The sequence below is a fragment of the Macrosteles quadrilineatus genome, unplaced genomic scaffold, assembly GCF_028750875.1.
Source record: "Macrosteles quadrilineatus isolate MER2022 unplaced genomic scaffold, UCM_ALF_1.0 Scaffold_6__1_contigs__length_79288215, whole genome shotgun sequence".
Classification (NCBI taxonomy): Eukaryota; Metazoa; Arthropoda; class Insecta; order Hemiptera; family Cicadellidae; genus Macrosteles; species Macrosteles quadrilineatus.
In genome coordinates, this window is record NW_026542599.1 from 31,033,825 (window position 1) to 31,055,429 (window position 21,605).

At 38.4% G+C, this 21,605-nt stretch overlaps 1 protein-coding gene across 1 annotated transcript in view; it reads right to left on the minus strand.

Annotated features, from left to right (window-relative positions):
- Positions 1-21,605, minus strand: part of LOC128997438 (phospholipid-transporting ATPase ABCA1-like) — a 41,484-nt gene that overhangs the window by 17,647 nt on the left and 2,232 nt on the right. The window contains exons 4-16 of the mRNA XM_054423075.1: positions 21,221-21,367; positions 20,364-20,473; positions 19,572-19,738; positions 18,788-18,961; positions 18,198-18,376; positions 17,348-17,579; positions 7,443-7,597; positions 6,736-6,891; positions 6,425-6,496; positions 5,750-5,888; positions 3,619-3,868; positions 3,123-3,196; positions 1,350-1,462 (exon numbers count right to left, since the gene is read on the minus strand). Coding sequence (XP_054279050.1) covers positions 1,350-1,462; positions 3,123-3,196; positions 3,619-3,868; positions 5,750-5,888; positions 6,425-6,496; positions 6,736-6,891; positions 7,443-7,597; positions 17,348-17,579; positions 18,198-18,376; positions 18,788-18,961; positions 19,572-19,738; positions 20,364-20,473; positions 21,221-21,367 — 1,968 coding nt within the window. The remainder of the gene's footprint in view (positions 1-1,349; positions 1,463-3,122; positions 3,197-3,618; positions 3,869-5,749; positions 5,889-6,424; positions 6,497-6,735; positions 6,892-7,442; positions 7,598-17,347; positions 17,580-18,197; positions 18,377-18,787; positions 18,962-19,571; positions 19,739-20,363; positions 20,474-21,220; positions 21,368-21,605) is intronic.

Here is a 21,605-nt window from a genome sequence, read left to right on the forward strand (position 1 = left end):
TACCATAGATAGTATACTGAATTTACCTTATATTTACATAACGGAGCCAATCCCTTATGAATAGACTTGAATAAGGGGAAATTAAAATTGGCTGTTTAAGTCGGCCACCATACAGGGTGTTTCAGTAAAGCGTAGCGGGCTGTGCAGATTCAGTTTTTACATGCAAAAATAAGTCGAAAATGTAGAATAATTTTTTCTTCGATTTCGGCTTAGTTTAGCCGTAATCTACCATTTTGTATTTTTTTGAAAATAATTAATAATTCAAAAACTCTTGGAGGTATTTTTATGAAACTTGGTATAAATTTCAAGTCTACAGGTATAAACATTCTCCAAAACTATGTTTGATCAGGCTCATCAAATCTCAAAATGGCGGTCATTTAAAATTTTGCTTAAATGACTGGTTTTCATGGAATTTTACTTTAAAAATTTTAAATGGCCACCATTTTGAAATTTGATGAACCTGATCAACAATATTTTCGGAGAATGTTTATACCTGTAGACTTAAAGTTTATACTAAGTTTTATACAAATATTTCCAAGGGCTTTTAAGAGATATTTATTATTTAAAAAAATATACAAAATGGCTGATGATTACGGCTAAACTAAGCCGAAAAAAAAATATTCTGAATTTAACCAGGGGGCCTGGGGGGTTCGGGGGTACCCCCCCCCGAAAAATTTGTGTAAACTAAGTCTCCAAAATGGCAGTTTTATACCATTTATTTGTCCAAAGTTATAGTGTGACAAATTATTTTAAACCATGTGTATTCACTACTGTATTACTTGTAGTAAAATAAATATATTATGTATGCCCGAGGGGAGGGCGGTCGCCCCCTTCGCCCCCCCTCTGGAGCCGCCACTGGTTGTATGAGGGGAAATTGAAATTAATCCCCCCTTTGCCACAAACGTTCATACTAAGTAAGGCTTCAGTTGGGAAATTAACACACACTAAATATATCAACGATTGACTTCTTTTTTTGCTTCTAAAACACTGATAAGTTACGTTTTGCTTTAAGTTTTAATATCAATAATAATTAAATAAAGTTATTTGCCAAATTGCTGAAGGGGCATCTGAAAAAGCGATCTACAGCAGACAATTAATCCTCCAAAAGGATATTAAAGAGTACAACAAATTGTGTTCATTTAATTTCAATCAATATTTTCAAAACCAATTGGTATAGAATATTGATGAAATAAATTAATTTTTTGTATTTTTTTAAATTTAATTTTGAGTTTGAAAGGATGTGTTTTTTAAATTATTTTATTTGGACTAAAAACCCAATCTAGATTTTTACGTAAATCAATGTCTTTGGAGTTTTTAATAACATATAAACTAAAAAAAACTGAACTTACAAAAATCAAAGTTCCAAACCATGTTCTGTAAAGAAAAATCATCTTCTTGACAAAGAGAGCTCGTAGTTGATGTATTGCAAGCATGAATCCTTCCAAACGAATCCTGGTCTGAACTATAAAAGGAACAAGGTTTCAGTATGACAAATAAATCATATGAGAGATTTTTTCAAAGAGTTCTATTTTTTTACCCATACAAACTAGAGTCGAGGCAGGGGTTAATAGATACAAAACTACATCAGAACACATAACACGGATATTTTGTCCTAATAAAGGACTTAAAAAAAATAGATTGAAGAGAAATATACTCTTCAATACCACTAATTTAAATGCATCTTCTATACAGGGTGAATAAAAAGTCAAGACCCCCCCTCTAATATTTTTCCAAGTAAATATACAGAGATATCCTTTTGGTGGTCGTGCAAGCTTAGCAGGAAGTTTCATTTGATGATTTTGAAATTTTTGAGTGTCCCCCCAAAAGGGGGGATTTGGGGGGTAACTCAAATATTTTAAATGTAAACCCCCTTCAAGTGACACCTCATTTTGAAGTGTTTACAAAAACTTAAAGAATGGTGAAAACTAGAGGTCGCTATCTGTTCTCTATCCAAAATGGTAGCCCGTCAAATGTTGTAGAAAATCAATGGTAAAATTGGTTCGTAATGGTAATATTGGCTACCATTTTGGATAGAGAAGAGATAGCGATCTCTGGTTTTCACCATTCTTTAAGTTTTTGTAACCTCTTCAAAATGAGGTGTCACTTGATGGGGGTTTATATTGAAAACATTTTAGTTGCCCCCAAAATCCCCCCTTTTGGGGGGACGCTCCAAAGTTTTAAATGTAAACCCCCATTTTTTGATACTTTGTTTTGAAGTGTTTACAAAAAACTTAAAGAATGGTGAAAACTAGAGGTCGCTATCTCTTTTCTAACAAAAGTGGTAGCCAATATTACTATTACGAACCAATTTTACCATTGATTTTCTACAACATTTGACGGGCTACCATTTTGGATAGAAAAGAGATAGCGACCTCTAGATTTCACCATTCTTTAAGTTTTTATAAACACTTCAAAATGAGGTGTCACTTGAAGGGGGTTTACATTTAAAATATTTGAGTTACCCTCCAAATCCCCCCTTTTCGGGGGGACACTTAAAAATTTCAAAATCATAAAATGAAACTTCCTGCTAAGATTGCACAACCACCAAAAGGATATCTCTATATTTAATGGGAAAAATATTAAAGGGGGGGGGGTCTTGACTTTATATTCACCCTGTATATTAATAGGCAAGCATGTTTCTTTAAAACCTTTTTTCTCAGCTCTTGTACATCGCAGGGAAAATCTACACATACTGTAAGAAAGATATTTTCCTGTAGATGTGCAGAGTTCCTTTATACATTGAAATAGGCTAAAAATAAGCTTATGGGTTGCCATGCTGGTGTCAAAATAAGAACGAAATATAAACAGAAAATCAAAACAAATGTAAGAAATTCCAATCACATGGTTTATTTACAGCGTGGGGTGAAAATAAAAAGAAATTTGTACATTACATATCTTTGGTCGAGTTTTCGACCACTGGATGACCTCTAGTATACTTTATTTAAGATCAAAACAAATCATTAACATCTGGTTGTTTAAATTTTCATTCAGTTCAAAATGAAGATTAGCGATGAATCATTGCAGTCTGGACAGGAATTGATCTTAGTATTCGTAATTATCATGGTTCAACGTTGAGAGAAATTTATAAGAATGCTAATATTTAAAAAGTCTTTAAAACATACCTACAGGGAGAGAGCTTAAGATAAGTTCCGCTGGAATTGCTTTCACTTCAAATGGTAAACCTCCTTCAGCGACTCTGAAAAAATTAGTTACTAGATAAATCTTGTATTTCTTAGGGAAAGTAAAGAGTAAATATTCAATTCATTTCATATTGGAGATTTGCAGTGGAAGTGAATCAAACTATATGATATAGTCAAGTTTTGGTGATGGTAAATTGAAACTATGTCAGGACTTAGTGCAGAAAGGGATTCATATTGCACTTAGAAGAGACACTTTCGATCCAAGGAATATAAACAAATTTTGAGTTGACTGGAGGGCTTTCCCTTGAAAGCGTTTGTGATTCTTTCATGTAATCACAAAAAATAACACAGTTGTATAGATTACACTGTGTCGTTTTATTTGCTTTGAGGAAAATATTGTCAATAGTTTTTTAATTCATCTCAACAATTTCATAACAGAAAAACTTAAATAATGTCAAATGTCAAACAAACCACTTACCTAAGAAACACGTCTTCCATTGTTGTACAGGCTATACTGATTCCTGTTATTCCCAACTCAGTTTTTCTGTTTTCCAAAACTTCAAAAAGCGAAGGGAACTTTGCAGCGTCATTCGAGGACACGTTGTAAGACAACTGTGTCGGCAAGTTCGTCTTCAACTTGGGGTCATTTAAGTGATCTTCCATCACAGTGGTAATGGGAACTTCCAATTTTTCAGCTTCTTTCAAAATAACTATGTGATAACCTGTACCTGTAGTTGTAAACATGAAAAAAACATTTTTGGAATAGCTGAATGAATAAAGAATAAATAACGATTATTTCTTACAGAATTTAAGGTGTTTGCAAAGTTAATCTACTGTACTTTTTATTGAGATAAACTAACTTCACCATGAAAATTAGGTTCTACAAATTGAAAAATTACAAAATAAGTAATAAAAAGAAAATAATGAAAACATTTCTAAAATAGTATGAAAGGTTTATGAGACTTTTGAATTTAGTCCGCAAAGAGAAGAGTACTGCCATCATTATCATCCAGGTCATTCATCATAATTATGAACAAAAGCGGCCCCAAAATGGATCCTTGAGGAACTCCATGTTCTACTGCACTGCAAGAGGAGGAGGCCCCTGCCAGGGTCACCAGCTGTGTGCAATCTAGAAGGTAGGATCGAAGAGTAGAGAGCACGACTCCGTCCAGCCCGTAGAAGTAGAGCTTCTTCAGGAGCATCTCATGAGACACAGTGTCAAATGTATGGCTCAGATCACAGAGAGTAAGCAGTACAATTGTCTCTGTTTGACTAAGCTTTTTTAAATGTTTTGATTTAAAAGAACATATAGTTGAAAGAACCTCTCATTGGATGTGCTAATGTGGTAGTTGGTAGTACTATCCTCTTTAAGCTTGTTATGCTCTGATAGTGAATGGTGGCATAAAATATGCCATAGTTCACAAAAAGTTATTAGATGATTAAATAAATGGTTCATAAGAAAAAATAGTATTTTTCAGCTACACACTCTATCGGTGGTTCAACCAAGCTAAGTTTTTATTACAACTAAAGTACAACTTTTACATGAGAATGGTGTGTCAATTCTACAATAGTGTATACATACAGGGTGACCGTTAAGTCTTAGGACGACTTTATAACTTTTAAACGACAAACGATATCACAACCAAATTTGGTATACCGTTACTGGAAATTGTAAGCTACTTTTCTGTGTACATGGTGGTCGGATATCACCTTTGGGGGACGGCCCGTCGGGGGTCAGAGGAAAATCTTTAATGACAGCCTATGTTGAGTTGTACATCATTTTAAAGGTCTACTTTAACTGAAAACAATGCCGCAAACCGCTCTTCAAAAGGTTGATCCTGCGCAAAATGGCAGATGTTCAAAGATTTTCAAAATTAGCCAATTTCTTTAAATTAGAACACTTTTTTAAATCTTTAAACAACTGTCATTTTTTAACGGATGGTCCTTTTGAAGTACGGTTTGCGGCATTCTTCTTTGCTTAAAATTCCCTTTAAAATGATTCCCATAACTTCACATTCAGTGATCCAAATAACTCTTCAGGGCGACGGCCCACAAGGAGTTGGAAGTAAATCTTGAATGGAAGCATAGGTTGATATGCACATCAAATTAAAGGTATTTATTAGTAGAATACAATGCCGCAAACCGTACTTCAAAAGGACCATCCGTTAAAAAATGACAGTTGTTTAAAGATTTAAAAAAGTGTTTTAATTTAAAAGAAATTGGCTAATTTTGAAAATTATTGAACATCTGCCATTTTGCACAGGATCAACCTTTTGAAGTGCGGTTTGCGGCATTGTTTTCAGTTGAAGTAGACCTTTAAAATGATGTACAACTCAACATAGGCTGTCATTAAAGATTTTCTTCTGACCCCCGACGGGCCGCCCCCCAAATGTGATATCCGACCACCATGTACACAGAAAAGTAGCTTACAATTTCCAGTAACTGTATACCAAATTTGGTTGTGATATCGTTTGTCGTTTAAAAGTTATAAAGTCGTCCTAAGAGTTAACGGTCACCCTGTATATATAGTCAAAAGTTAATGCATACTAAACTTTGCTACATATACAACAAATAAATTATTTCTCATCTCCACAAAGACTCAAACTTACCATACAACTTTTTCAAGAAAATCGAGGTTCCATAGCAGCTAACTCTTCCGTGATCCATTATTGCAATTCTATCTCCCAAAACATCTGCTTCTTCCATAAAATGAGTTGTTATCAAAATTGTTCTCGCTCCTCTATAGTTCTGGAAGTTGACAAAATAATGTCTGCGCTTACATTAATTAATTATGATAGATTAGCATAATTTGGCTTTAGTTAGAAACTGAATTATGTATGACTCTTTAAAAAAAAACCTAAATTTCGGATCACTATCGACCTGATTGGCTTTGTAGTGATCTAAAATGGAAGTACCGTTATGTCACTTCCACATAGACAAGCCATTGTAACTACAGTGATAAGATAGTGCAGGCTTCAGATGTTGTAGGTCTTAAGCCAGCAATGTTTTGCATATCAGCCCAAACGTTATCACTAAGCTACAAAGAAAAACGATTAAGCACACTGAGATTTAAATATTTCAAGCTATGGCAAACCTATTGAGATGTATTCAGTTATATCTGGATGTAGGAGCTGTGTGGGGATTGACTACAAAAATGAGCTGAAATTCGGAAATGATTAAGTAGTTCCATTGTTTCCAAAGAAGGTTAATTCTATCAACATTTGCGTTTTGGATCCAATTTTAATAAATTTTGATGTTGAAAAGGATGAGTATCCCATTCTTACCAAAAGTATATCCCAGACTTCCCTTCTTGACTCTGGATCCATCCCAGCAGTTGGCTCATCCAACATCAGGATCTGAAAATTAAAACATTAGAACACAAGAAACAAAAATTTTAACTTTCTATACTACTGATTTCAGAACTAAATCTAAATAGTGATGAGAGCAAATTTGAATCGACATTTGATTCCTGAAAGAACAACCGTGTTTGCTGTGTTACTATTTAATTTTGATTACCCATAAGATTTACAGTGTTTACTCAACATCTACATAAGTGGTTGCACATAACAGTTGTAGTTATTTGTTCAATGATTACCTTTGGGTCGCCCATCAAGGCAATGGCGAGGCACAGTTTCCGTTTCATCCCCCCTGACAGTTGAGCGACGTACTGATTGCTCTTGTTGGTGATGTGGAAAGACACAAGCAGTTTCATTCCTACAGCCTCGGCACGATCTTTGGGCAGACCTTTCAGCTGTAATCATGATCAATATATGAATATTTAATCAAATCTATAACATACATATCTTATTTTTTACCAGTCTGTTCCTATTATTTGGAGTTTTAAGAGGAAGTATGTTGCAAGTCTCAATGACGTTTTTGTGTTACACAGAGGAGGAATTAAGAATGGAAATCCTCCAGCAAATTTGGAACCATACTGTTGTTGCCATTTGTATTTCATACTAATGATAAAAAATATAGCATTGCGTGCTGAAACTTGAATTGAAACTGGTTGTCTCTAAGCTAGCCGTTATTAGCTAAGAATGCATTTCTTTATTTCTACCGTTTAGGTCATCATTTATTTAGGTTATTCATCGTTCTTTTAGGTCATTATTAAAATTAGTAACATACACAATTGGAGCACAAAATAGAAGAATAACAGTAGTAAAAAAGTAATAAGCACATTTACAGAGGCAATGCATTATTATGTCAGAACTATTGAACAGGCACATGGAAATAGATAGTCCTGGCTCATGTGATATTAAAAATAGAAACCAGTTTAATTAAGTATTTTTATCTCCTTACCATTCCAAAAAATACAAGGTGTTCTAGAACAGTGAGATAAGAAAACAGCAGATTGTGTTGAGGGCAAAGTCCGAGATTGTGCCGGAACCGATCCATGTCATCAAAAATATTCACTCCATCCACAATCACCGATCCTTTGCTAGGCGAATAGAGACCTGTAAATGTAAAACAAAATTATCTAGGAAAATAATTATCCACGTTTATGTTTTATTTAGTGATGTGCGTATCGATACGTATCGATACAGATATCGATACAAGGACCTCAAAATATCGATATTTTGTATCGATACGATACGTGGGAGTGTATCGATATGCCCGTATCGATACACCTATAGCCAATATCGTATCGAATATCGTATTGTTTATTTATTAATATAAATCTTATTTTTATGGTAAGAAATTTGTCTTCCCATCTTCCTCCCCTTAAAAGTAGTGGTGGAAATTTGATATTTTACCCTAGCATCTTCAAAAACACTGATAAAACATGTATTTTCACCTATGTTTTGCAAAAAACCTCAAAACTAGGGCACGGCCGCCCGCGGCCTTCGAACTGGCAACGTCGCAAGTGCTGTTGTAACAGCTGTTTTTGTTTGGAAGTAGCTAATGGTATTTGTGTATTTACGAAAGATTGGTTACTGGACTATGACAATATTGACTCCGCTTAAAAACGTACAGATATAGATTTTAATTCATATTGTTTCGGGTTTCAATTCTGTATGTTTTATTTTCAATATTTTAATAAATTTATGTTCATAAATTTAAATTTAAATCATTAAAGTGTGAATTAATGAGCTGATGTCACCTGTCTGCCATGTTATCTTATGGGACGTCTGTCACTGATTGCGATGTTGCCAATTCTACCAGGCCGCGGCCTGTAGTTAAAGGCGGCCGTGACTAGGGCCACCATTAATGGAAGTGGGGACCCTCATTATCCATATTATACTATTTAATGTGTAAGTGACATACCCACCATCATTATTAGTACTTTTTGGTTCAATTAATTATCCCTGTGTAAAAACTAGGAAAACAATAATAAAATGTTTTCCAATTTTGAGGGTTTACCGGAATTTGGAGGTTATGTAATATGTATGTTTGATACAAATAAAAAGACACAGGAAGGAAACGGTTTTTCTGAGGTAAGATTACAAGCACTAACCCTCTTTTCAAGCTTGTAAGTAACATAGTATTTGTCTATGCAACTTGAATATTTGAGATATTTAAATTAAAAAAAAATTATAAATAAACAATACGAAACGATATTTTATCCGATACGGGTAAAAATCGATACATGAGGATACGATACGATACACGTATCGATACACCACGTTCCGATACGTATCGATACGCAGTATCGATACATTGTCCCGTATCGCCCATCACTAGTCTAAATAACTATACAGCCCGATGTGTTTTATTATAAAACTAGCTGTGTGCCCGTTCTACGCACGGGGATCTTATCATAGTCAGTTAAAACCTTCTTATATAAAGCACAGCAGTTGGTTTGCATACTTTCAGATATGCTGACAAAACTATTCCTTCGCAAATACAGTATCTGACAGTTTCAAGCCAAAACTAATGCTTCGCAATTAAATGTCACCCGGATCTTGTTGGTCCATATGTTATATCCAATGATTAAACTAAATAAACGGGTTCAGCATTCTGACACATACTTTCTCCCATAAGTTTGTCAACAACCTTTATCATGTGTAAGCGGTGAGAGTAAATATACGGAAATGGGATTTGTACAATTTTGTTCAGAATTTAAAGGACTATAACATAATGGTTAAAAGTATTTAAGGTACTACTGTACCTCAACCTCTTAATTTAACACTTTATTCGGGTTGACATTTTCATTATCAAGGCGCTCTTGTCCTTTCCGTGAAACATTGAGAAACAAGGACATTAATGCGTTACCATCATACATACACACAAAAATACCGAACTTAATTAGGGAATCTGCTACGCTTTAAGCATAAAAAGGTACAGTAAACCCCCTCTTAACCGACCTCGTATTAACCGATAATCGGATTATCCGCCTTCGATCGCAAAATAATACAGTTTGTTTTAACCGACCTTGATTTGAGAGCAGCTCGGTTTAACCGCCGCTTTCTAGGAATCTCGGCATTTCCGCTCCCACGCTGGGCGATGAGAACTGAACCATACGCCTATCTCCACAGGATATGACTAACAATAAGCTATTTTGTGTTGAGCACAAAAAATATAGCATAGCCTATTGTCAGTTTGTCATCATCGTTCGTAGCTCGAGCACATCTGATCTGATTTGTTATCTGTGCGGCAAATTTATAACATCATAAAGTACGTTACGATTTTGAGAACTGATTATCTTATTGCCGGAGTAAACAAACAACGCAACTTGTAAGGAAGGCAGGGAAAGGGGGATAACAACTCCAAGGTCAAGATAGTTTTTGTGCCTGGAGCCTCCAGTGAGAGGCTATAAATAAACGTCCTGTTTTGTAACAAAATGGTTGCTTGTATCTTTAATGTCGACAAAAGGTTCTGTACTGTATTACGATGTATTTGGAAAGCATCAATTAATACATTACAGTATTAAAGTTATTAAAATAGGAATTTTATTGACTCTTGCCTAGTATTATAATAATATATTCCGCTGAAAGTAGGCCTATTTGACTTAACTGTGTTTTGTGTTTATTTGTGACTTTTCTATCAATATGAAAAAGGAGATAAGAGTAGTTTATTTTATAAATAATGCAAGTATGACTTCAAAATGATGATTATATAATTCCAAATGAATAGCACTTCATTATGTTATGATTTTAGGGATTGCCCGTTTTATCCGACCTTTTGAGTTATCCGACCTAGGTCCAGTCCCATTAGGGTCGGTTAAGAGGGGGTCTACTGTACATATAAAATTAGTACTTGAAATCTTTGTTAATGACATAAAATTTGATCATAACAATTTATATTTGCTTGGACCGGAGATGACTCGAAATTCTGTGGAAATGCTATCTGAACACATCAATTAAATTGAATAGGCCTACGCCTGTAATAAATAAGGTGCAACACCAACGATAACTAATTTGTAAATTACTGTGATGTGTTGGTACGTAAAAATGATTCTTGCTGCTACTAAAGGTTAAAAGGAAAAGAACCAGTACCGTACCAAAAACCAACGTTTACAGTTAAGAACTGTAGTACAGCCGACCAATTATATGCGTTAATCAAGGTTATTGATCTCTTGGTTTTGGATTTTCTCGTAAAAAGTTATCGGCAATCAAAGTTATTTCCCATTAATTGCTTTATTTGTACACAACTCTATCGGTGTCAGTTTGAAAAAAAAACCTTATACAACATAACTTTCTGTTATTTAATAGATTACGTATTCTCTAAACAATGGTTGCTGGTATATATATATTAACATTATAAGGAAATGTGACAAAAATCACACAACGTTGGGTTTTTGGACGTTTATAATTTTATTTCTTTATCAAGGATCGTTGTCGAAAGGGTTGTTATAAATAATTGGGTAAGCATACGTACCACACGTACCCAAGAGAAGGGCTATGAGCCTATTGGCTGTATGGTCCAGCGATTGCATCACACGGTGAGTAGGAACTATTGACTTTATATAGTCAATGGTAGGAACAGAAAGTGACACATTGGAAAATCGAGTTCAGCATCATCCGTAAACCTCTGTTACAATCACCCACTGCAGTTGTAATATTTTGCTTAACACTTTACACAACCGCCATTGAAGAGCCGTCAATGAGTAGAACATTGTTTCTAAGCTATTGGCGACGGTCATTAGTAAATTTAAGTTTCCCAGCCGTATACAACACTGATTCAATCTTGATTCAATGTCTTCTTTCTGGTTATCAAAACTCCAAAACAATTTTATACACATATTTCTGGTTCCTGACCTGGATGATGCCTAGTTATTTAATTTACGGTTACACTATATTATTCCACTTGCGATTAATTAAATCCTTTATGTAATAAAAACGTTTTTAATCTCACTTATGCAATGACACTATCGGAGGAGGAAGGCCTCCTCAATGAAGACGGCTCCGAAACTGTCAAGGAGTTAGAGGTAGAATCTGGAAAGCTCAAGCTTACATCAAGGAAACCTTGGCGAAAGATGTGCGGTTCCAGAACGAAGAGATTCCTCTGGCTTGTAAGGAGGGGAATTCCAAGGCAGGAAGCCTATGAGCAGAGCCTCGAGCCACTAGGGAGGAATGACAATAAAGGGGAGACCAGCAGTAGGCCAAAAAGACCTAGGCAGGACACAACTACCCCCGAAGAAGCCCGTATGAGGAAAAACAGGAAGAAAGAGAGCTCAGCAGGGGCAACGCCTACTACCCAGGAGGCAACCAGTCAACCCCACAAACTCTCTTATAAACAGGCGACAGAGGGGATCAGAATTGGAGTCATCCACTCCGACTACCCCGAGGTCCTGCTTACAAGCGAACAGATGGATGCACTTCAGGAGATCATCTTGACTCTCGTCTGGAGTGAGGCTCCAGAGGAAGGCCTTCGGCCTAGATTCAACGCAGTCTACAGCAGGCAGGGCTACATGGTTCTGGTCTGCGCAAATGAGGAGACGGCTGCCTGGATAAGAACTAAAGGCGAAAGGATAAGCCTTGAGGGGGGGATAACCGTGAAGGTCGTGTCTGAGGGAGACATTCCCAAGGCAAAAGTCCTAACGGTCTACTTCCCGAACAGTAGCCAGTACTCGACCCAGCACATCCTGTGGGCACTCAACAGGCAAAACGAAGACCTGCCAGCAGAGACTTGGAGGGCTCTGAGCAGAGTGGAAGTCGAAGGAAATGCAGTGATTTTGGTCCTGTCCATCGACCCAAAGACGGCTGCCAGGATCACTAGGGACCGTCCATTGATTGTGGCCTACAGATTCGGTGTAGTCACGCTGAAGCTGAGGGGCAAAGGTCCGGAGGAGGGAGCTGTTCAATCAGCTCCGGCACCTCGGCCTGAGCCCCCCTCGTCCACCATAACATCAAACGCTGAAGGGGAGGCCACCGTCACTCCAGCGCAGCCAACAACCGCTCCGCCAGCGCAGTCACCAAATGCTCCGCCAGTGCAACCACCATCTGCCACCCTGGGTGCAAGGAAAAGGACACCACCCTCAACATCCACTTCCACGGTGAGGTCAGTGGAGTCAAGGAGGGGCGAAGAAAGGAGAAGCCAAGACTCCCGGCACTTCCCTATCTTCGACAGGAGAAACTCCCGGGAAAGGAGAGAGGAGAGGCACAGGGGGCCCTCAACTACAAGAAGGGAGCAGTACCGGCCAAGGAGCAGCAACCCTAGACAAGGGGACAGAAGGGAGTCCCATCACCGTGACAGGAGGGGTAAGAGTGACCCCTCAGACAGGAAACGGGAATGAATTCCCGATTCATACAGGCCAACCTCCATCATGCCAAAGGTGCTTCAGCAGCCCTGGGCAGGAGGTTTGCCACCGAAGGGCTCGATTTTGCCCTCCTACAAGAACCCTGGGTAAGAGGAGGAACAATTCGAGGTCTTCCAACCCAGGTGGGTAAGCTGGTATACGATAGGGGATCTGCTAACCCTAGGGCCTGCATCCTCATGAACCCTAACAACGTATGCTTAGCTGTTACAGAATTCACCAGCCGTGACTTGGTAACAATCCAAGTCGATTTCGACTCCACTGCAGGGAGGCAAAAAGCTCTAGTTGCCTCAGCCTACTTCCCCAACCCAGGAGAAACTTGTCCTCCGGGGGCGGTGGTGCAGTTGGTGGAGTATGCTAGAAGCAAGAGGATTCCCCTAATCCTCGGCTGTGACGCAAACGCTCACCATACCATCTGGGGGAGTTCGGACACAAATGAAAGAGGTAAGGATCTCCTGGAATTATATTTAAGGTTGACTTACAGATAGAAAATATAGGTAATGTACCAACCTTCAGAAATAGAATAAGAGAGGAAATTTTGGACCTCACCCTATCGTTAAACCTTGGTCACCTGGAAACAAAAGGATGGCACGTCTCTGATGAAGCCTCTCTATCTGACCACTGCCATATTAGGTTTGACTTGATAGCAAGCGTCAAAAGCGTTCTGACTTATAGGGCTCCTAAAACAACAGACTGGGTGGGATACAAGGAATCCCTCAGGGATGAAGTTGAAGAAAAGGTGATCCAACTCATGACCATTGACGGCCTTGACATGAAGGCAGAACAGTTAAACAGGTCAATGCTAAATGCCTTTGAGGAAAATTGCCCTCTCAAAACCAAAAGGACAACAAGAAATGTGCCCTGGTGGAATGAGAAGCTAAACAAGATGAGATGTAAACTCCGTAAACTCTTTAACACCACCAAAAGAACTAGGGATTGGGCTAACTACTCAAGAGCCCTAACGGAGTACAACTCAGAGATAAGGAAAAGCAAAAGGAAGTCCTGGAGGCAGTTCTGTGAGGGGATTCAAAACCTACCAGAAGCAGCTAGACTGCAAAAAGCCCTTCAGAGAGATGTGCCTAACCCGCTCGGTACATTAAAACGGGAGGATGGGAGTCACACAACAGGAATGGAGGAGACTCTTGAAGTCCTCATGAACACCCACTTCCCAGGGAACACCCCACTAGGCAACTCAACAGGACAACACGTGATACCCTGGAATAGGAAATCACCTAGAGACATTGCTTTGGCTAGAAGATTTTCGAGTAAGCTGTTCAAGCCGGAGGTCGTGAAGTGGGCTGTCGATTCATTCAGCCCTTTCAAGTCTCCAGGCGGGGACGGAATATTCCCAGCTCTCATCCAAGAAGGACTAGAGGTCCTTTTAAATCATATGATAGCTCTGTTCAGGGGCAGCTTTGCCCTAGGTTACATCCCAATTTGTTGGAGGAAATCAAGGGTGGCGTTTCTGCTGAAAAAAGGTAGAGACCAGGCCCAGCCTAAATCCTACAGGCCAATTTGCCTGTCGTCTTTCATGCTAAAGACTATGGAAAAAGTGATAAACCGCCACATTAGGGATGCATATTTAGTTATCAACCCCCTAAGTGCGAGCCAACATGCGTTCATGAAGGGCAAATCTACAACGACGGCCCTAAGCACCCTAGTGGCAAAGATCGAGGAAACCCTAGAACACCAGGAGATTATGGCAGGGGTCTTCATGGACATTCAGGGTGCCTTTGACAACGTGAGTTACAAATCTATAGAGGCTGCAGTCAGAAGCAGGGGCATCTCCCCCGACGTAGCAGCTTGGATAAATGCCCTACTCAAGAGCAGGGTGGTGACGGCAGAATTGGGAGGCTACTCGACAGCTATCATTGCTCGGCAGGGTTGCCCTCAAGGAGGGGTTATCTCACCCCTGCTGTGGGCTCTTGTGGTGGATGATCTACTGAGAGAGGCTGACAGGAGAGACATAGACCTCCAAGCCTTTGCAGACGACCTAGTTCTGACTGTCAGAGGCAAACACGCAGCCACAGTGAACAACCTTACCCAGACAGCCGTTAGCTTCATTGAGGGGTGGTGCTCCAAAGAGGGGCTCACAATTAACCCTGACAAAACAGAGCTAATCTCCTTTACGAGAAGGAGAACTAACCTAACAGCCCCAAAAATTCAGGGGAAAAGTGTAAAACTTGTGAAGGAAACAAAATACCTTGGAGTTTACCTCGACCAGAAACTGACCTGGAGCAGGCACTTTGACTATGTACTCGCAAAAGGTACAGGTGCTTTTGGTGCTTGCAGAAGAACCTTTGGCAAGAAATGGGGACTCAGTCCCAAACTCACACATTGGACCTATGAAGCCATAGTCAAACCAATGGTTACATATGCAGCCTTAGTATGGTGGCCTAAGGCAGAGCAGACAGTAGCTGGCAGGAAACTGCAGCAGCTGCAAAGGCTAGCGTGCTCGGGGATCTGTGGAACCATGAAATCCTGTCCCACAGCTGCAATGGAGGCAATACTCGACATGCTCCCACTAGGGCTGGAAGTTAAGAAATGCGCAGCCATATCTGCACTAAAAATGGGCAGCAGAGGTGAGCTGAATCTACAGAGGCAGTCTGGCCACCTGTCCATCCTGAGGGGATTCCCAAGCATGGACATGGAACTAGGCACACCAGACCTCATGACAAAGGAATACGACTTCGAGATTCCTTACCAAGTTGCAATAGGGGGAAGAGACAACTGGCAACAGTGCAACTTCAGCAATGACAGAGCATGCTTGGTCTATTACACCGATGGAAGTCGGAAGGATGAGAGATCAGGGCTGGGAGTGTATGGTAACAAAACCAAAATATCTCTGGCCTTGGGCAGAACAACAACAGTTTTTCAATCAGAGGTCCTGGCGATTGAGTGCTGTGCTAATAATATTATTAGCAAGAATCTAAGAAAGGGTAAAATCCTTATTCTCTCTGACAGCCAGGCAGCACTGAAGGCGCTGGGGTCATGTGTGACACAGTCACGAACAGTAAAAGGGTGTAAAAACACCCTCAAAAAGTTAGCAGAGCGAAACCAAGTCAAATTGTCTTGGGTTCCTGGACCTTCGGGGCATGAGGGGAACGAAAAAGCCGATGCATTGGCCAGGAAGGGTGCGGAAGACCAACTGTCAGGACCAGAACCCTACTGTGGTACCCCCATAAGCTCAGGAGTAGCCAAAGTCCAAGACTGGGTCAAGGTTCAAAAGGCTCTGGCCTGGATGAACCACCCAGGTATGAGGACGTCCAAATTACTAATCGACCCCACTGATAAAGGCTGGAAAGACTTGCCGAGCCTTAAGAAAGGGGACATTAGTCTGCTAGTAGGAGTGTTAACAGGGCACGGTCCTATCAGGAAACATCTCAGGACCATAGGGAGGTCACAAACAGACCTCTGCAGGTTCTGTGAGAACGAGGTAGAAACCTCAGAACATTTATGGCTGGACTGTCCAGCGTTGGCCCATAGAAGGCTTATATCTCTGGGGAGGTTATTCCTGGAACCAACAGAGATAAGGAAGCTGGGTGTCTTTCAGCTCCTGGGCTACTTGAGGAGCCTAGGGCTGTCAGAATAAATTAAAGGGTGCTACAAAAGGTCTCCAGGCCGAAGTAGCTAGGGGTATGCCATTACCCCAGCCCCCACAAAAAAAAAAAAAAAAAAAAAAAAAAAAATCTCACTTGGATGGGATTTGCCTTCAAAACGTGATCGCCTTCAAATGGTTGTGGTGTTTGTAAACAACATTTGTAAACATTTCAGTGACAGCTAGAAAAAATAATCTTGATCCGAACAGCTGTTCGTTGTTTCATAGATGATTATGTGATACAAATTGGAAGAAAACTTGACAAAAATCGCACAAAACTGCATTTTTGAATGGCCGTAATTTTAATTACAAAGTAGTGAGACCATATTTTAATGGCTAAAGACACTCTCGCCAATCCAGTGAATACATTAAAATGACTTGGGTCTTGATAGGTACTCTCGTTTTCCTGGAGAAGATTGCGTAAAATGCCATCTTGAGTGTGTCAGACAGACAGACAGACAGACAGACAGAAATTTAGATGAGACTTGTTTCGGCTTCTTTAATGTATAAAACGTAAAAATAACCTAAAAATGTATGATTCTGAGCAATGTACAGACAAAACTCTAATTTTATTTATATAGAAGATACATTCAACACAAACAAACAATTTTATAATAACTACACTGAATGGTAAAGAATCCTTCATCTTGGTACAAGAAATATACCGGGTACTATAAAAATTTAAAATGTACCAATGATCAATAAAAATATTTTACTGCGCCACTGATTACATTTTCAATCAATATTTGAGTAAGAAAGATAATGAAAATACTCTGGTTTTAGTGTATGGTGTTAGGTTTTCTTTTTATTATACCAAGATTAACTCTTTTCCATTCGCCTACCATCCCAGTAATAGTCCTTAAAACCTAGGCCATTTATTACACAAACAATACATAAAAGTTGAATTACCACACAAGATGGACATTGTCGTAGTTTTGCCAGCTCCGTTGTGTCCGAGAAGAGCTGTTATCTCTCCCTCGTAAATATCAAGATTGACTTTATCCACAGCTACTTTGGGCCCGAAAACTTTACGTAAACTTTGAATGCTAATTCCAATTTTCGTGTCCTTTGGGGGTGGTTCAAAATTGTTCTGGTCGTCGATCTCACAAGAACCAACATTGTCTTTGTTGGATTTCCACAGCTAAAACATTAGTAAATTATTATTTATGCTGAATTGTTACAATGTAAACAAATTGTTACTGACAGGGTGGAAATAAAAAGTGAAATAGTAAAATCTGAAAAACTGAGAAAGTGTACTTCTACATGAATGTATGATAAATTAGGAAGAAAGTTTAGAGAATATAAAGTAGATTACTCGTAAAATAAATTGCCAACCAATGTGAAATATGGCCAATCAAAGTTTAAAGAAGAACATTTGTATAGTGTAAATGAAAAAAAAAATACTAATTTATGCAGTAGCATAGACAAATAGAATAGATATAGACTGTCAAAAGAAGGTTCCACAATGTGCCGCTAGGAGTGCCGTGTAGTTACGGTGCACACTGCTGCAGACGAGGAGCTGTGTGCTACCAGCGGACGCTGCAGCAGTGTGCGCCATAAATAAAAGGCACTCCTAGTGGTGGACACCGGAACATCCGGAACATATGCTAACCGCAGATGTGCTGTCGGTCTATATTATTCTATTTGTCTATGGCGGTAGTAAATAAAAAAAAATTAAAAGAACTTAACTACAGTATTTGTCTGAGTTTATAGATTAAGACTGAGTTGGAAAAAAGGTTAATGGTTAACAATTACTTGCCTTCAGTGGGAAATAGAATGGCTTAGCTCTCCCATAAGGCCCAGGTTTTACTGCATCAACATACCAAGTGATGATGGAGAAGAGGAACCAATCAAAGTAAAACATGAAGATGACATGAGCAAGAGACAGACCTCCAGTGGTTCCTTTCTCAAAGAACCTGCTCCAAGACCAAAATTTACCTGTACAAATTAGTCTTGTTGAAATAGCGTTGATTGTTTAACATTCTATGACTGTGATACAGCAAAACAAATTAAACCTAACTTATTGTATTTAGTTGACAATTAGACAATGAACTATGTTCAGCTTTCTCATTCCGTTAAAGCAAAAAGAATGTCCATGGCAATAAAGGATGTAATTTGGTTTGAATAAAAAATTTTGAAGATAAATGCTTCAAAATTATTTTAAGTTTTTATCTTAATCAATTCCCAAGCATTTGTTGTAACTTTAAATTTATAGTTTGTTGGAGGAATCTTAAAAATGTTCTTTAGTAAGAGTAAAACTAAACATAAAAAGTGTTAAATGAAAAATTCAAACCCCCAAGAAGAAAAATATAATTTCATGCGTCTCAAATCTAAATCATCACAACCAACCTTTATGTTGAAAGTTGATAAAGATGGTAAACGCCCAGGAGAGACATACAGGGGGAGAGATACAAGAGATGAGCTGGGCAGACTTGCTAGCAGGAGATGTAGACGTTAACATGTCCAACATCGTGAATGGAGGAATGATCCACAGCAATATGCCGACAATCGTGGCTAAGTTGGCTGAAATGAGTTGGAAATGATTTACACAATTGGAGAGTTGGTTTTATTAGATTTGTTTTTGATAAAGCATCAGGTATTTCAGTAATGCTAGAAAAAGTGTAAAATAAAAAGAACATGTCTTTTACTATCTCAAAATATTTGAAATGGCCAAATTTTTGCTTACAGGATCACGTAAACCCACCATCATTCTGGAAATTAATTCTAACTATACACAAACTGGTTTAGGATATTAGTTTTTTGAAGGACCCTCATTGCAAGATCTTTTTTAAGGAATTTCAGTTCCAGCTTGTAAAACTGCATCTATATCGTTAAAGCAAATGTTGATACAAAACAATTATCATATAAAACCAAGCTTTGTGTGAATTTTTACAACCCAATTAAAAATATCGTCACTACTCATCTGAAAAGATCCATTTTGGGGCTTGGTAGTTGTTTCCGCGCTCGGCTTCGCCACGCTCGTAAACCACTATCTTGCCCTGAACAACACTTTCAGGATTTGTAGTGAAATATACTATTTTTGATACCGGATATCTGGGTATTACTTGAACCCTCTACAATTGCAAATTTTTGTTCAGTGATTTGATATAATTTAAAACATTTGCAATCTTACGGCTTGTGAAGAATGTGCTGACAGCGAAGCAATAGAGGACCATGGTGACTATGAACAACATCAACAGATACCAGATGACCAACCAGCTGTCTACCTGGTACAGGGGCTCACAAATGTTGTCTGAGAACCTGTGATTCAGTAGTTCACAACGATCCAACCATGGAAGCCTGCACATATGGAAGAAATAGCCAGAAGATACAGCTTAAAAAAAAAAAAAAAAAACAAGAGTCTTGAACCAAGGCTAAGGATGCCACCAGAGAATTGTACAGGCGTGACTTGTCAGGGCGTCTGACAGGTCCACAAGAGAGTTCATCATCCAGAAAATTTTTGAAAACAAAGTGATAAAAAATTAGGGGTTTTGTGTATTTTTTTTACCAGATATTGCTTACAAAAATTAGTATAGTAACTCAATATTTGAGTATGTTGCGGAAAAATTCCTAATTTCTTTACCGTAAATTTCTGCCCCCCCCTCTCTCTGGCGTTGAACTATTTTTATATTCTAAAATTTTTATTTTATTGTTGGTCTATCAATATCATACTGTTAATGTGTTGGTGAAAACAACTATAACTTTATAATGAAACTGAATGTACTTAATTCTATGGAAACTCTGTCTTTTGTTTTTTCTATGAGTGTTTAGTAAATTATGCTGCTGTAAATCATAGGAGAAAAAAAGCTTGAATATATAATACAAATTTGTGAAACTGGCTCCAAACTGTACACAAAAGTGGGCAAACTTTAAGGCTCTCACCTCAATAACGGTTTGTGTAATTATTGGTTGTACACACACTCACCTAAACATAACAGTTATGATGATGACAGATATGCTGTACACCATCAGAGAATGAATCATCCATCCTGTCCATAACATCCATGTATGGAGACCTGTCATCTTCTGGAGCTCCTGGAATTATGAAAATATGAGATAGGCCTACACAAATAAAAAATGGTTCGACATAGTAAAATGTTTGTCTTTAGATTGTCTATAACTTAACTGACAATGTAAATTCAACCTCGACATTTTAATGATTTAACCCAAGAAGATTTAACTGTCTATAGAGGTTGGTGGCATCTTTTAACCTTGCATTTGCCCGTACACATAGACTAACTGCCCGTGCGTGGAACGTGTCTAGCAAAGCAAGTGGTAAGCCGGTACAGTACAAAGGTGAACTGTACTGACAAAATGATGGCGGCAGTGACCAGGATCAGAACCCAAGCACATCGCTGTCTTGGGCCTGAAGTCTGTGACGCTACCGACTGAGCCACAGACTCACCAAACTTGGATGGCAACTCATCCACATTTTTGTGAGAAAAAGTAGTAAGCCCAACCTTTGACTGTTGATAGAACTAGAAATTCCCTCCAAATGTTGTCACAAGTTTTAGAATGAAAATGGAGGTAGTTGAATTGAGTCACCGACAGAGTGTGCTGATTTTTGTAGAACATGCAAACTATATTACCAAGGTGGCAACCCTAAGGGAGAAAATATAACTCACTGTAGCACACACATCACACTCTGCGAATGACTTATTCAACTTTGAGTATAAAACTAGTTTCATCTTGTCCATATGGATACAATGACGACTTCATGTCAAAGATCTAAAATTACTAGCTACAATGGCTTACAAACAAGTAATACAAGTTAACTCTCACCTTTATTCCAGTCAGCTTTTCCTCCACTATTTTTGTCAAAATTGCTGGCATAATGAAAACAAAGCTACAAGTTGTAACAATAGGAAATACATAGTTTGCTACACTTAATATTTCAAAACCAAGATCTGGGAATTTCTGCAGTGCAATCTGAAAAAAATGTTGTTTTGATTATAAAATGTGTAAAGTGCAATTGTCTAATACATTTTATAAAAAGACAAAGTGCCAAAGAGTGAAGAAAAAGCATGAAAAACAACTTATGTACGGGTATTCAGTATGCTCCTTCAAATCATTTTGTGGAGTCACATGCATGAAAAAATACAAAAAAGCTATTAAATTATGAAGATATTTTTACCTTTGGCATTGTTGATAGTATTCAATAAATTTT